Here is a 17,601-nt window from a genome sequence, read left to right as displayed (position 1 = left end):
AATGCTTCTCCTTTCAGTGTATGGGAATTCACTGAACATTTAGAATACATTTTCTGAAACTAATGGATATCACTCAGACTTCTGAGGGGGAAAAAATTAACTTCTTACATATCTGTCGTGGTTTAAGCTCAGGCCACAAGTCAGCCTCATAGCCCTCTTGCTCACTCCCCCCCTTTCTTTTCCCCCACACCCCGCTCCAAGAGGGACGGGGAGAAGAATCGAAATAATGTAACTCCCATGGATTGAGATAAGAACAGTCCAGTAACTAACGTATAACACAAACCACTACTGCTGCCACCGATGATAATAATGATAAGGGAAATAACAAGGGAAGAGAATACAATACCACCCGTTGACACCCAGCCCGACCGAGCAGTGATCTAGCCCTTCCCGGTAACTGCCCCCAGTTTACATACTGGGCATGATGTGCTATGGTATGGAATACTTCTTTGGCTAGTTTGGATCAGGTGTCCTGTCTCTGCACCCTCCTGGCTTCCCCTCCTCTCTGGCAGAGCATGAGACTCAGAAAGTCTTTGGTTAGACTAAACATTTGAGCAGTAACTAAAACCATCGGTGTTATCAGTGTTGTTCCCATGCTGAAAGTCAAAACCAGGGCACTACACCAGCTACTAAGAAGGACAAAAAATTACTGCTGCTGCTGAACCCAGGACAATACCATTGGTGCTATCAGGTTCATGTAGAGAAGATGGAAATATCAAAGGAAACACCAGAACTCAAAACCAGCCTTGTTTCAACCAACACAGGCAGAAGTGCTTTATATATTGCTAGAATCAACTGAAATAAAATGCTGAATTATTTGATTTGACTTTGCCCTTTAGAATACATGAGATAATATTTTATTCTTTAGTTGCACTGTCTCAATATTGTACACACATTTCACTAGCTGGCTATGGAGTGGGCACAAGCCTGCCTGCTTGATAAATGTAAAACCTTATAAATTATCACCACAAGGAAGAATCACCAAATCTTATTGAAAGTATGGATTAAAACTGCTTTTGCCAAAGTTAGGATGATCAAATTGTCACAGATAGCAATGGCAGAAAGATAAGCTTGATGATTTGGTGTAACTGAACAGCTCACAGATCCAGAACTTTCTTCAAGGATGGATGACAGGAAATTATAATTACTGATCAGTCTCCTGAGAAGCATGCCTGAAATCCAGGGAGACAAAGCTTCCCCTGCTGTTAGAGAAGTATTAAACTGACAAGATCAGTGGAGGAAGTATCATTTACCAAATGTGAACTTGGAATGCATGCAGATAAAGATGTGGGAGAAGTGACTAAAAAGGTGGCAAAAACCTTTAGAGGTTACTGCTGGCTTCATGCCAATGATAAAAGCAAGCACAGTTTTCATTTGAAAATCACTTAATTTAAAACCCCCATTTCAGCAGAGACTACTGATTAGTTAAGCACCTTCAACTAAAGCATACTACTTTTTGTTGAGTTTATTCCAAAATGCTTGCTGAATCCTGGTTATGCAAAAATTACCAAGTTTGGAAGGACAGCTCTGTAGGATTTGCTATGTGGATGATGCTATTAATCCATCAACTCCAGTTTCCTGCTGCTGAGAGTGGCTAATTCCTGACACTTAGAAAAAAGTGGAAAATATAAAAGAAAGACAAGCCACTACTAAGAACCGAGCATCACCATGGGCACCTAGCCAACTACACAATTATTTATTAAGATTTATAAATGACAGGAACCTATTCAGCATTATAGAGCTTTTATGATAATGTAAAACTCACAGTGCCAGAATACAAATTTTGAACTATACCTAAGTAAATACACGTAAAATACTCCAAAATAAAAACAGACTGTATTACAAAGACAAAATTATGAACCAACTAATGCTGCCACAGCTAACATCAAGGACTTTTTCCAAAAGGACGGTGCAAAAAACCCAGAATTTTGCTCATCTTTACACACTCAGGTAAGAAATAATGTAACATTCTTATAAAATAAACCACCTACCTTTGAAAAACAAATGACAACGGTGTCCATGCAGACCTTACTGATACATCATATCTTACTGTGAATATTTGATAGGTCATAGCACTTTTCAAAATACTTAACCCTCCCAGTATATCCCCAATCTTCAAATATTTTAGCATCTTCAATAGCTAGTTTGGCTATAAAAGGTATCCTTCAAAATATAAAAGCTGTTTCTCCCTATAAAGCTCAGGCTATTTTATGTAAGCTTTATGTAAATGTTGGCTGTTTCAAAAATTAATTTTTTCCATCCAGATTCTGAAGCATGCTGAAACCACTATTTACATGTAGCACTAAACTTCCCAATAAACAATATTAAGATAAATGCATGCAAAACACATGGTAAGCTCAAAATACATATGTTGTGAATCCAGAATACCTGCATAAAATCTTTTAATCACATTGTTAAATCCACTGCATGCTGGGGGTTTTTTTGTTGTTGTTGTTGGCGGTTTTTTGTTGGCTTTTTTTTGTGTGCTAGTCTAATTCTGTGCAAATATGCCTTTGGTATCCTGGACTGGAGCAGTGAGATCAAATCATGTGCTCTAAATACACAGTGCTTAAAGTACTGCATGGAAAAAAAGGTAAATAAAACACTGTACTACTGCTGTGTAAGCAGAACATAGTGAAGAGGAAACATTGAACGTATTCTAAATGTTTTGCATTCCATGTGCACATAATAACACATAATATCAAATCTTTCACATACTTTATCCCACAGACTTTACAGAAATGAAATGTTATGACGCTGCTTGCAAATAACTACATTACATAGAGGTCTAAACCATGGCACTACTTGTATTTGGAGTGATTTCTAGTATCACATACAGAGTTTCTCATTTCTGCACTACAGTGTTTCTCAGACATCAATGTATTGATATAAATGCAGGCTCAAGGATAAAAGCACTCACACAATCACAGCCACACAATTTTTAAACACTGTAGATGAGTCTGTAGGATAAGACATACATACTATTCCTGGACAAGATGAAGTTGTCACCATCTTTAAAAAAGTAATATGGCAACCATATAGGGATACTTCTTTAAACAATCCGTATTTACGCAAAGTTCACCTTGACTTTAATGGGACATTTACTGTGAAAGATTAATGCAGCAGATTACAACTGCATAAATGTGGACTTCTTTTCAAACCACACTGATTTTACTGCTCTACTTCTTCACAGCATCATTTTCTGTTTTTGGAAAATATAAAAGGCACACATATGGAAAAAGAAGTAGCAGAAGACTGCTAGCAAGCTTTCACTGTTTAGTACACAGCTAATATTTTACTAAACTAAAATGAAAATTTGCACCAACTAAAATGAAGATTGCTCTGGGTATCGCACTTGAAAATGATATTTCTCCCGGCAGTAACAGAAATGGAAGCCTTCCTTAGTTATCTATCTGATCATTTATCCACTTGCTTGTTGCTCAGCAACTACCATCAAGGAACTACAGTTCTTAGACATCCTCATTTTAATCTTGAGAAAGATTAAAAGTACTATGTGTATAATCTCTTTCTGGTGAGATGTAGTATTATTTCAATTTACATATCTGCAGAAAGGAAGCCCAGTGACTGGAGAATCCAGTATTTTCACTTTGTGAAAGGTTCATTTTCCCTGCACTTGTACCAAACCATTTCCTAGACAACTACTTAAATATTGTTAGGCACTCTGTAATATTTGAGCCATAGCAAATAAAAGCACTTACGTTCTTGAATCATCCCACAGCACACAGTAAGGGTTCAATGTGCCCTAAGAAAAAACAAATAAAATCTATTAGTTACTGGTATACAGAAAACCATGCCATGATTGACCTAAGCATTTACCTGGGTCTCCTCCTACACAATAATACTTATACTCTAATGAATTGATGCCACTGAAATTGCAAAAGCTGAAGGTTAATTTTTAGGGAGTATTTAAAAAGAACTTGAAAAATACAGAGTGTTTGTTGTATTCTCTATCTTAGATAAGGTAAGCATAAAAATGTCTATTTGGTATATCCTTGGAAAATTGGAATATGAGATAAGAATTAAGTTGTTAAGAGACTATACTTGACTAAACATTTTTGGATATATTTGGAAGCAAAAAACCTTAGGCCTCTCTGGAGCTTGGATGTCAAAACCAGTCATGCCTTTAAAAAATTTGAGTATATGTTAGGCAAAATATCTGGAGGCTGGGATTTAAGATGACCCACATTCAATACACAAGACCTTCTGTCAATTAGGTTCTAAATCAGCAGAGACTTACGCTTAAATTATGTATTTTTTGTGTTGACCTTTACAATCCCAGTTCCAACCTCTTCAAGGTCAATTGAAGATTTCTGATTTGATTTAACAGGATGGTAATCTAAGTTTATTACACGTCATTAAACGGTAGGTAATGTTTTGGGAAATTGAAATGTCCTTATTATTACTCATGTTTATCTTGTTGCCTGGGAAAAGTTGTGACAAAATTAAAATTGAAGTTTTATTCCTAATCTTGTAAATCCTTCTTTATCAAAACTCAGATTGACTTAAAAGTATTTGACTGGCTAAAACCTGCAAAACTGTATTCCCATTTAGCATAGATACTGGGTATTTCCTGAAGTCAGAACTATATAAACAAAGTAGATGCAAAGTAGACAATAAAAATATATTTTTAACAAAATCGTATGTGATTTGAAGAAACGGGTGGAATACACTATTTTCTTAAGTCACCGTTAATGTTCTTTCATGAACAGCATTGGTACAATAGATAGCTTCATATAAACAAAACACAACTTGTGTTTTTATTTATAAAAAAATATGGCAACCTTGAAGTAAAATTTTATTAAATATTTAAATTCTTCCATCCACCTTTTTTGTCACAGCCAGAAAAGATCCTTCTGAAAATGCTTGTGAAAGATGTATTCAGGGAAGTTTTCACCCTGTACTTTAGTATTTTGCTGACTGCATTGAATTTTATGAGTAGACTATAAATATTTAAAACCAACATATACTTATGGCACTTTATATTAACGTAGCTCTGTACAAACATAAATAAAGGATGTTCCATTCCCTGAAGTATTTATAATATAAAGAAGAGGAAGAGGAAGAAGGGGTAGGACAAAGTATTGGATAACAGGCACACTGAGATTCTGAGATGAAGTCCTGTTAGCCAAAAGCTTTGAGATACGCTGACAGAACAGCATATACACAGGTAAAAATGAAGAACAATGGAATAACGGTTCAGAATCAGCCTTTTTAAAAAATGTATTTTTATAAAAAGTATTAGTTTGTATCCTAAGATTGGGTGAATAAATTCTACTTGCAATCTGATATATGCATATTAAAAAAGTATTCCTATAGCTGAATTGTCACAAGACATTGCATATCTGAGATTTGAGACCTGCCTTTCCTAGCAGTAGCAGGTATTATGCAGTTTATGCTTGCTATTTCTACAAAAACACTTTCACAAATAATGTCCATTATAAGTAAATCTACAAAACAGAGGAAAATAAAAGCTTTTACAAAGCTGAAACACAGTAAGACTGCAACTGTCAGATCACGTTTCACTCTCTTTGAAATGTATACGAACGAAAAAAAATCACAGCTCTTGCCATTTAATTACCTAGCTGCAGCTAAGGAAGCAGCTACTGTGCTCATTAATGTTTACAACTGTTGCAGTATTGATTTATACATTACAGTACAGGACTTGGATATCTCAAAAACAGACATATGTGTGTGAGTGTATATGTAAATATATCTCTGCCTGGCATATCAAACTGAACTTCTGAGATGCTATTGGCAACTTTGACAGCTATGCAGCACAGTGCCAATTCTGTTTTAAAGCCAGGGTTTTGAGTCTCATGGAATGCTTGATGTCTGATGCTACTGCTGGCTTGTTAATTAAGTGTCCCTGGAGCAAACTTCTGTGCTGTCAGAAGGTAAGAGTTCATACTCTCTCTGGAGCAAGTAGGATTTTACTGAGTTTTTAAAAGATTACTTTGGTGTATCTTTAATCAAACTACTGGAAAAAAGTGATCACATTCATCAACATGTTCACAGTGCATAAGACCAAATATCATCTTCTCTAAATAATGCATTGCGATTCACATTCTCGTTGTAGTCAACTGTGTTAATTAATCTGCAAATCCAAATACCATGCTGTATTCTAAACAGCACTGTAATTGTGATTTACATTTCTGCCAAAAAATAATTCTCTGGTTTTATTAATAAATGGGATAATTTTGATGTAAAATGAAACAATGATGATAAATTTTGAATGAATTAATATTTTAAGGCTAATTTGAATTTAACATATTTACTCTTATTAAATGATCACATTTGTCCACCTTTTTCGTTTAACTTAGTGGATGGGAAAGTAAAAGAACAAATATGTTGGTATACTCCTATAGATGAGCAGGCATGCTCTACAAGTTACTTAAAAAATTAGTCATTAAATCAATTTGGAAACAGTTTCCAAACAAACAAATTAACAAAATTTCAATAACAAAGGTTTGAAAAGAACAAAAATAACATCAGGAGCCACTGAAACAAACAAAAAAACAAACAACCCCCCCCAATAACCAGATGAAAGAGAATGTTTGTATTTCCTGTTTAGTAATTATGTAATTGACATAATGATTAATCTGTGAGCCATTAACATGCAATGTTTACACGCTAAAGACATTAATACTAGTATATGTTTCTGAATGTGACATACAAGGCTTGTTCTATAGTAATACATTCCTGTTTTCAGCTGAGAAAATTATTTTAGAAAATTATCATAGAATGGTTTGGGTTTGAAGGGAACTTCAAGATCCTCTAGTTCCAACCTCCCTGCAATGGGCAAGGACACCCTCCACTAGACCTTGTTAAATAAGGCCACACCAAACCTGGGCTTGAATACTTCCAGGGATGTGGCTGCCGCAGGTTCTCTGGGCAACTTGTGCCAGTGCCTCACCAGCCTCATAGCAAAGAAGATTAGAATTATATTCAGTCTGAAAGCAAAGAGCACTCAAACCTACAAAATAATATTTTTATGCATCTAGAGCCTTAGTTCTTTAAAGCAAACTTGCATTATGGAGGCTAAAATTTGAATATAAAAATCATGGAACATTGAAAGATACTAAAATCTTACAACTCATTTCCATTCCCAGATTTTTTAGATCAATATGTGCCTATCCAACTCTTACATTCAGGCTGATCAAGATCCTATATAAATATAGTATGTGTATAAACGCAATTTAAGGACAGGAAATTTGTTCCAAGTACTTGATGCTTCTTGGGATTAAATTATAGGACGAAAATTGAGCCAAATGAAAAAAGAAAAAATTCTGATAGCTTTTTACATAGTTATTGTCTTTCTACCTTGTCAAGACTTGAGCTAATACAATACTCATTAATATTCTGTTACTGAAAGGTTGACAAAGCAAAGTGTAAATCAGTGGCTCTAATATCACCTTTTGTAAAAATAAAGTTTAATCTCACCTCCAAGATATTGAAACTTAGAAAAAACTTGTTTTTTAAATTACTCAAATGGATATATTAAAAGAAAATAATAAATTTTGTGTGGTTTTGGCTTCTTTTGGTTTTTCTTTTTTCCCTTGTATATAGAATTAATTAATTTGTGGTCTACTTCAGCAAATACTTTACTAAATTTTTCATGAAATCTCTGACAGGAACAAAAGTTATATTAAAGGCTGATATTTTCTTTCAATATATATGATGTAACTTAGGTTGGAAATAAAACTAAAACCCAAAACTACCCATCCTGAAACATTAAAATTAAATATGATCAGAGAATCATTAAAAAAAAAATCTCCATAGTTCTTCATCAATAAACTTTTAATCTTACTGAAATGTAAGGAGTCAGCTTAGTTTATGTTTGTTTTAGTCCTTTCTTTTATGCTTGGCTTTGCAGTAAATTTCACGGAGATGTTATTTGCAGTATCATTTGTCTGAGAACTTAATAGTGGGTCATAGTGACCACTGATGGCAAAATTGACAGTTTCTTCTTGAGTAAAATGTAAATCAAAGATCGAGAATTCAAAGAGTTTTCATCATACTTTTGCCCAGAGACACGAATCCAAATTTGCTACTGACTGAATATTGGAAACTCTTCCAGCTGAACTGTACTTATATGACCAATTGAGCAACTGTTTATAACAAAAAAATCACACCTTTACAGTACTATTTACAAAAGCTCTAGTAACTGTGTCTTTTCTAATCAACTCTGTATGATTTTACTAAAGTAAACTCTTTCAGTAACATAAACAACATTTATATGCCTTGCCTTCACAAATATTACTCCCATTACTCCCATGCTTGTTATTTAACATTATTTCCCAATATTGTACACAACAAAAATTTCCTGCAAAGATACATTTTATTCTCCTTCTTGCGGCTGGGAGATTGCTGACAGCAGAAAGAAAAACTGTTAATATTTTTCATATAGTTAGACATAGAATACCTTCTTTCAGATTTAAAACATTTAAAATGTGAGATTAAAAGCTGCTACAACAGGTTATGTAAAAAATGGCTTTTGTGTATAAAATAATGACAGAAAAGGTCCTAAGAACTACGGAGCTTTATGATTCATTCAGGGAGCAAGAGGTTAAGCATTCAGCACATTACACTTTCAATTGTGTCCATCAAAACAGTTAATGGAGAGGTTTTGGTAGGAATTGTTGTTTAAATGAAAACCTCAGAACGCACAGAACAACAATTAATTTTGTGTTGCATAAAATATGCATGAAATAAGTACACATTACTTTCAAAGTATGTTAGACTGTTCCTGTGCTTAACTTTTATCAGTTAAACTGGGTTTTATTATCTGGTATTTAAAAGAACCCCACTTCTTACACTATAGGATCTGATAAATACACTTGCAAAAGCATATCAACTATCCTAGTACTTACATTAGACAGATGGGCAAGTTCTATCTCCAGGAAAGAATCGGTAGTTCTGGGCTCAGGTCGTATAGTAACAACAATGATTTTTGAATTAACAACAGTAAAATTCCTGAGGAGAAAGAAAAAAAATGTAAACAAGTAAAATTTCTGTTAGTATGAGGTTAAGTGAGGCTTCTGATATTTCATTTAAGGAAGTATGTCATGGGTATTTTCCATTACTTTAGCTGACAAATATTCTGGGAGAAAATATATTTGTTTGCGAGTGGTGAAAACATTCACTCATTGCCAACCTTACTCAACACATTAAAGACTGAAGAACAATAATGATGGCAGAAGTGCCATTCCTTAAACTATGATTTACTAATTAGAAAGATATATTGATGACACAAACATTCTGCCAATGTTTGAATGCATATCATTCGCTTCCCTCAACACAGACCCACCAACTATGTTTTATGAGACAGTAATTTTTTGTCCAAAGTGCTTTGTTGGACTTTTTTTCTGACTACTAACTGCTAAACTGTGAGGATGGATGAGTGCAATGGGAGATTCTACAGTTTTGTCGATTTTGTGCTCATGAAAAAAAACCCACCTGTTTCCAGTTTTTGAAAAACCACTGCAATATGAGTGAGCAACTTTATCCCCTAAGTGCTTTTAAAAATATAATCCATAGAAATCTCACCAAAACAAATGATTTTTTTTCTCATATATATGTGGGATTAGATTTGATCTTATATTACTGTATGAGGTTACTAAAACAATACTTTTCTGTTAATTTCTATAATTCACAATCAGTCTCTCTTTCCATCACTATGTTTTGCACCTACCTTTTAGGATAGACCTAGTATTGCCGAGGTTAAACTAATACGGGCATAAAGACATGTTAAAGGATTTTCATGTGTGACATCCTTGCTTCGGATGACCTTGTCAGGCTTAGAACAACCACCAGTTATCAGCCTGACTGTTTCTCATGATCATTACCGTTTTCCTTTGTATGTTGTGCTGCTTTCAACACTTTCTGATGATTGCACATAAAAAAACATAAAGTCTCACATAAACATATATTCATGTTATATGATATACGTTATCAAAGAAACTAGGCAGTTTAGATGTAATTACAATAGAAAGTATAAGTTTTCTTTTGTTATTTTTGTTGTTTAATTGATTATTTTCTCTAGGGAAATGGCTTTTAGGAGAGGATTCCATTTTGCTGGATCACTGAAACAGGAATTGCCATGGTTACAGTAGTAGAAACTTAACTCAGTGGGCAATTTACTCAGCACAAGAAGGAAATTATTCTTCTGGGGCAAGGTTTGAATTCTAGTTCAATTTTACTCAGCCAAATCATATAACAGAAATATAATGGAAGTGGCTTTCTATTTTATTTAATTCCTATTACTCCCATTTGTTTTTTGCTTTAAAATCTCACACATTGTTGACAAAAACATACCTAATAGAATGCCATTAACATTCAGCAAACTTCCAGTGTGTTCTGCAGGGGGGGGGGGGAGTGACTGCACCTTTATGTATACACAGTAGCTAAATACCTATAAATGTTCTGAAGTGAGACATAATTGTGCTCTTAAAAAAGAACAAAGCTGCAAATCAATACAATACTGATGAACAGATCAAGATGGGAAGAAACAGAGCTTACTAACCATTAAAAGATTTTGTCCCTTTTGGAAATTCACATAAGCTAATGTAAATACTGATACTTCAGTATTTGATCACAGTCAGTCTTTGTGATAGAGAAACATCTCCTTTCTGTATCTAATTCTGGTACAATTCCCATGGGCATAGGGTGAGATACAAAAGAGCACATAATGTGCCTAGATTGTAATCTTGCTACATAAATTTTACTTCAGTCTTTTTAAAACTCTACCAATCCACCTGCATTCTCAAGAGCCCCTGCCAGGTTGTTTCACCGGAAAACAAATGTAACTGGCTATATTTCTGTGTAATGAAATCTGTGTCACTCACTGCTGTCCTGGGCTGAATACCCAGTTGCATATCTAGTTTTTAACTGTTTATATAGTCCCTGGAAGCATACAATCTGGCAAGTATATTCTAAACCCACATAGCATGTTAAGATGCCACTGAATGAAAGATTAAAACATTGTAGTAATGAGAATTTCCTATGGTTGAATAAATATTTGAAGATTCAAAATGACAGTTTGTTAAAGGCTCAATAAGAACTTCCAGAGCTGCTGTCCTAGTGATTTTTTCAATTTGAATTAATAGCTATTAATATAATAGAGTTACTTTGCTAAGCCTTTATTTCTACCTGGGTATACATCTTGAGGGTATTCTTTTATAGGAGTATACATATTGATTCTATGTGATATGACATTTAGGTTTTCTTTTCTTTTTAGAATGACTCTCTTGCTCAAGAAAAATGAACTTATGAATAAAGCATGTTGCTATCTCAAGAAAACATGAAAGAAGTTATAGTTCAATGAGTGAATGTGGTACATATTACAGAAAAATTATGGATGCTATAGCAGTAATGCAATGCAGGAAAAGCCCATCTGAGGTACTACATCCTCAGTCTAAGAAAGCTGACCTAAGGAAGTTTAAGGGTCTTTTTGGCTGTATAGCATTGGAAGGAGGGGGTTAGGAAATGGGGAAAGAGAACATTTCAGTGCAGGAAATTACAGCAGGAAAAGTACAATAGCTGTTTTAAGTGATGTGAAAAAAAAGCTTGCTGTAGGAAAATCAATTATTCTTTCTTTGTTATTATTTTTCAAAGGAAAAAACTATCTTAGAATATGGCAATATGCTATGTATTACTTCAGAGTGCTCACAGAGGAATCATATATAACATCTTTTAGATGAGTATTATACTGAGAATCAATTTTCTGTGAACTTAAAAATAACATAAACATGCTCACAGATGCAAGAACTATTGAAATAATACTCATTCCATAGTACTCAAAATATTCAGTATTTCAATATCTGATTTTTAAAAATACTCATGACATTACAAGAGTAGCACACTGCAGCAAAGTATATTAAGAAACAGAATTAGATGAAGTTTATTTACTTGTGCATGGAAAAAAACCCTACAATTATTTTATTTATATAAGGAAGAACAAATTACCTTCCTCTAACCTCTTGTTTAAACAATACTATCAAAATTATTTTAATATTATACATATACCACTAGCCTTAAATGCATTGTCCAAAAAAATCCATATTAATGAAATTGCCAAGTTCTCATCTCACATTGTGTTTATAAGGCTTATTTTTAATGGACTCTATGCCAGTAAAAACAAGAGAAATCAAGCCCAAATGGTAAAATGTAGCGAATTTTAGAGTTTGTGAAATATATTGTGTAGGCTGTCCTAGATAATGAAATCCTCATTTTACTCACAGAACACCTGTGATGTACCAGATGGGGATTCTGTGGTTAGGTGCTTTGACAGATTTTCTCAAAAGATATACTGAGATACTTTTAAATCTATTTGTTTGTTTATTTTAAACAATGAAGTTCCTTGGAATGAAGCAGAAGCTTCCGTACCTTCTAGAGCTGATATTGACGGATGTATCGGAATGTGTGTTACCATTGCTCTTCTGAGAACTACAATCACATATTTACTTTACTCTCACTTTAATCCCTGTAAAGCCAGGGACTGAAATCACATTGGAATTGGTAGATTTTACTACAACCAGTAAAAATCACCTCTTTTACCAGGTTAAGATGTAAATAATGTGATCTTTGAACTAAAACATGATCTGATTTTACCTTGGTTTATTGTTTTGTTTATCTTTATTCCCATCACTAGTATATTTTGTCAACTGTCATTTTATTTAGAACAGCACCACATAAGATACTTATCCAGAATGATTTTTTAATTCCTACATTGTGCATAGCTACCACACTTCTAGGCACCATTTAAAAACTAAATGATGTTGCCTGCCTTCACATTCTATAGTGTTTACTTCATACACAATGCTACTGAGGTAAAGCATTTCACTATGTTCAGCAATAATATGGTTATCATGATAGTGCTTATTACAGTTAAATAAGATTGGTACAAATTGTAATTAATATAAACCCACGTAAGATAGTTTTTCAATGCAAAATGTAAGGAAACAAAAATAAAACTTTTCCCAACTCAATGGGATATACAGAAACCTTCATTCATGTCCCTGAATGACTGTAAAATGATAAACCACCCCACTGCCTTTCTAATTTTTGAAGAGTATAATAGCTCAACTAATTCAGCACTAACCACAGTTGCAGCTTTTTTCTAATTCTGAACTCCATCTGAATGAACATTTAAAATTGTTTGATGCATAAAAATGCATTCAATAGCAGTTAATATACAATCATAGAATGGTTAGAGTTGGAAAGAACCTTAAGATCATCTAGTTCCAACACCCCTAACATAGGCAAGGACACCACCCATGGGACCTGGTTGCTCAAAGCCACATCCAACTTGGCCTTGAACACTTCCAGGGATGGGGTATCCACTGGTAACCTGTTCCAATCTCTAATCACCCTCACAGTAAAAATGTCTTCCTTATATCCAATCTAAATTTTCCCTGTTTAAGTTTTAAGCCATTATTCATTTTCCTATCACTACAGTTCCTATCTTCATTAGTGATATAGACAGTGGGATCAAGTTCATCCTCAGCAAATTTGCAGAGGACACCAACCTCAGTGCTGTAGTTGATACGCTGGAGTGAAGAAGTACCATCCAGAGGGACCTTGACAGACCTGAGGAGGGACCCGTGCGGACTTCTTAAATTTCAAGAAGGCCAACTGCAAAGTTGAAGCAATCCCTAATATCAGTACAGGCTAGGGGATAAAGAGATTGATAACAGTCCTGTGGAAACGGACTTGAGAACACTGGAAAGTTGGTATGAGCTGTCAGTGTGCACTTGCAGCTGAGATGGCCAACCATATCTTGGGCTGCATCAAAAGAAGTGTAACAAGGAGATCTCAGGAGGTGATTCTCCCCCTAAACTCTGCTTTTGTGAAATCCGACTTGGAGAACTGCATTCAGCTCTGGAGTCATCAATACAGGAAAGACACGGAACTGTTGGAACAGGTCCAAAAGGAGGGCCACAAAAATGATCAGCGGCTGAGAGAGTTGCTCAGACTGGAGAAGAAAAAGCTCCAGGAAGGCATTATCACAGACTTTCAATATATAAAGTGGTCTTATAAGATAGAGATCTTTTTACCAAGGCCTATAATAACAGGACAAGTTGCAATGGTTTTAAACTGAAAAAAGGTAGATTTAGATCAGTTATAAGGAAGACATTTTTTACAGTGAGGGTGGTGAGACCCTAGTACAGGTTGCGCAGAGAAGCTGTGGATGTCCCATCCCTGGAAGTGTTCAAGGTCGGGTTGGATGCAGCTTTAAGCAACCTGGTCTAGTGGAGGGTGTCCTTGCCCATGGCAGGGGTGATTGACCTAGGTGATTTTTGAAAGTCCCTTTTCATTCAAACTGTTCAATGATTCAATGATTCTATAAAAACAGTTTAAAATGGTGCCACCTTTGAGGTACTATTTTAAAGGCATGAGATCAAATTTTCAGTGTTACTGCCATAAGGAAAGAAATCCAACATGACACATTTTCTGAGGAGGTAAGAACTGTAAGCTGTACAAGTTTCAATATAACATCATTATAAATATTAAAGAAATGCAGGGAATTACTGTGGCATTGTAATCTAAATAAAGAGGCTAGAGGTACCTGAGAATCTGTGTTATATTTTTATATCACAGATTAATAATTACTTTTATCCCTTATTCACATACATAAGAGGAAGTAATAGTGCTTGTTTCCTTTTCTTGGGCATCTAAGAATTGGATTCAAATAATATTGAACATATTCAGAGGCAAAGTGGGATATCCTAGTATTTGAATTTCTAAGGACTTCATTTGTGAATAAATATACATATATTATTAGACCATTCTGCTTCAGAAGCTCATAAAACCTGCCTGTGAACTGAATTGCCCAGTAAAATAGCCAAATTTGTGGTGCAAATCAGTAACCAGCTGAAAGTAGAACAGATTAAAACAAAACATTTGGGAACTGAGATGCACTTTCTCATAGTCCCTTGTACTTAAGGTGCTGTACTTTTATGTCCCTGTTCTGCCCCTACTCCTGCTACTCTAGATGCTATTGATTTTAGGGAAAATCTAGTAAGTAATCCACAAATTTCACTCTACTAATGGATGAAATAAATGCCCTAAAAGTTTTTTTCATATAAGCAAATCCAGGATTCACACTTGTTTTCTATAATTTGAAACTGTTGACCTGTGAGAGAGCTGAAAAGACATGATCATCACCTGTCCATTACAAAATTAAGATCTGAAAGCACACAGCCACCTCAATGCTCTCCAGGGACTGGCAGATTAGCTCTAAGATCTGCCAAAAAAGACTGACTACAATAGCGTCCTGGTTAAACCAGGACAAAAAACATTTGGCTCTGTTTCTTTGAATAAAGGAGAAAAGAAGAAAAAAATACTTGTCACAAACATCCCTTCCTGTCTAATTTCAGGAAGTGTCAAAACAAATGGAAAGGGCTTAGTGACATTTCAGAAGTGGATCATGCCTTAAGCATAGATGGCTCTCAACAGCACTCCCCAGGCTTTCAGGTGTCCTGCCAGGACAGCACTGTTCAAATTGCACTCTCAGGCAGATTTCTGTTCCCAGCATTGCAGCTACTCCTTGTAAAGTGCATTGAACTTTACTGGGAAGCATTTTTTGTTTGTTTTTTTCTTTGTTTGTTTTTTCTTTGATTGTTTGTTTGCTTTCTTAGGACTGAGTCTTTTGTTTTCCAATGGATTTTGACAAAACCCTGTTTTGTAGCATCCTTTGTTTCAAATCCTGAAGTTCTGGTTAAACAAAGTAGAGAAAGGTGATTTGGTGGTTTCCTAATTACTATTCTTTTCAATTATTGTGAATTCATTAGCAGCTACTGTGACATAATCTGCACCCATTTCTTTTATCATAAAAGGACACTAGTTCACCAATGGTGCATATATTATTTCATGTTATTGCTAATGTGAAATAAGATAGTATTAATGGGTTATGAATGTTCTTAACCAGTAATTTGAGAAGAAGTGGTGTTTATTTCCAAATTTTCCGTTTTCAAGTACAGACAGGAAAAGTGAAACAAGATACCGGCTTATTTCTTTATGCATGTGTATGGCCCTCATAACTGACATACCACATCTGTTCAGGCACATGCATGTCTTATTTCTAAGATCAATCCTCTCAACAGCTCTGCTGTGCCTTCTGAATAGAACTTGCACTGAAAATGTACTTGTAAATCTACTACTGGAGACATCTGCAGATGTAGGTTGATAACTAAAGTTGTCTGCGTAGGTTATGTCATTATTAGACCACTTTACTAATTGGACAAACAGTAGTTTGAAGCACAACTGTAAATAGCCTGAGCATTAATGTACATCAGTGGGCATACTTTTAGCCAAACATTTCTGTAATTAAGCTTAATATAGACTACATAAAATACAAACTAAGCTAATCTGATAAAAAAACTACTTCCATCATAAAAACAACCAAGCATGAAGGAAAGAAATAAATACTAACAGAAAAAAAATACAATCAAACAATACCAAAACGGACAGACTTAATTGTCTGCTTTCAACCCAACAGGTAGTGTGGTTATGATTCGGGAATATTTTAATTCATATTGTATTTATGAAATTTCTTACCTCAAAGTGGGCAAAATGAGTTCTAAATTTTTGTATAGCACTGCTCCAAGTACAAATACAGTTGATTCATCTAGTTCTGGAAAGAGAAAGGAAGAAAAGATTTTTAAACTCTCTTTTCCAAGCCTTTGTCAGCCTAAAAAACTGTGAAGACCATTTATCTTTCTAACAGAAATTTTATTTTAAATAAACCATCCTCATTCTGAATTATATTCTGGAAGTCTGTCAGAAAGATGCAACTGTCAGGAATATATCAAAAGATTTAGACCACTGAAACCAAAATTTTCAGAAAATCCATCACTGTGTACTGATGTCCACACTAGTTCATTTACCTTTATAATTAAATATCCCTCAAGACTGTCTTTAGAGTTTAATGCCTACCAAGTAAATTCTCTAATGTCAGATAACTGAAATAAGGGTAATTTGCCTGATGAGCATCCTTTAGTAGAAGTTAGGTGACCTTCTGGAATATATCAGTCTGTTGCAGAGAAGCACCTTCAGGGGGCTCAGCAGAGCTGCACTTCAGGTCACCTCATGCCATCATAGGTACATTCTTGCGCACAGAATTTCTTTTGAAGATGGACAAAATTACTTCTGTATCATACAGTGATCCTATGAGGCAAAGATTTTGAGCTCCCTTGTTAAAGCTAACAGAAAATCAACATGCTGATATGCTTTTTTACCTGTTGACATAGGGGTGAAGATATTTTTTGGAATGACAACCCTGTCTTCTGAGTTTCGTGCCCACTCAACCATTCCTTTTCTTCCTTTCATGGGAAAATTGATGTCGGTTAAAACAGATGCAGCAGGAAGCTTCTGAATGCTAGCCACTAGTAAGAGAAATTACAGAATGAAATGAAATTGTGTAGCATACTTTAAAGAATCATATGATGATAACAGTACAGCAACAACAAAAATGTTTAATAATACATTTGAAGTAAACCAGGAATTTACAGGACACTAACTAAGAGAAAGTGCAGTCTTCTCTTTATTATGCAGTTCAACTATGGATTAAGTGTGTGGCAT

General features: G+C 34.8%; 1 protein-coding gene across 1 annotated transcript in view; it reads right to left on the bottom strand.

The window, feature by feature from the left end:
- ADGRB3 (adhesion G protein-coupled receptor B3) overlaps positions 1-17,601 on the bottom strand; it is a 461,694-nt gene that overhangs the window by 179,735 nt on the left and 264,358 nt on the right. The window contains exons 12-15 of the mRNA XM_013130073.2: positions 17,259-17,405; positions 16,579-16,654; positions 8,892-8,994; positions 3,720-3,763 (exon numbers count right to left, since the gene is read on the bottom strand). Of these exons, the coding sequence (XP_012985527.1) occupies positions 3,720-3,763; positions 8,892-8,994; positions 16,579-16,654; positions 17,259-17,405 (370 nt within the window). The remainder of the gene's footprint in view (positions 1-3,719; positions 3,764-8,891; positions 8,995-16,578; positions 16,655-17,258; positions 17,406-17,601) is intronic.

This window comes from Melopsittacus undulatus, chromosome 3 (assembly GCF_012275295.1).
Source record: "Melopsittacus undulatus isolate bMelUnd1 chromosome 3, bMelUnd1.mat.Z, whole genome shotgun sequence".
Classification (NCBI taxonomy): Eukaryota; Metazoa; Chordata; class Aves; order Psittaciformes; family Psittaculidae; genus Melopsittacus; species Melopsittacus undulatus.
This window is presented reverse-complemented; position numbering and strand designations above follow the sequence as displayed.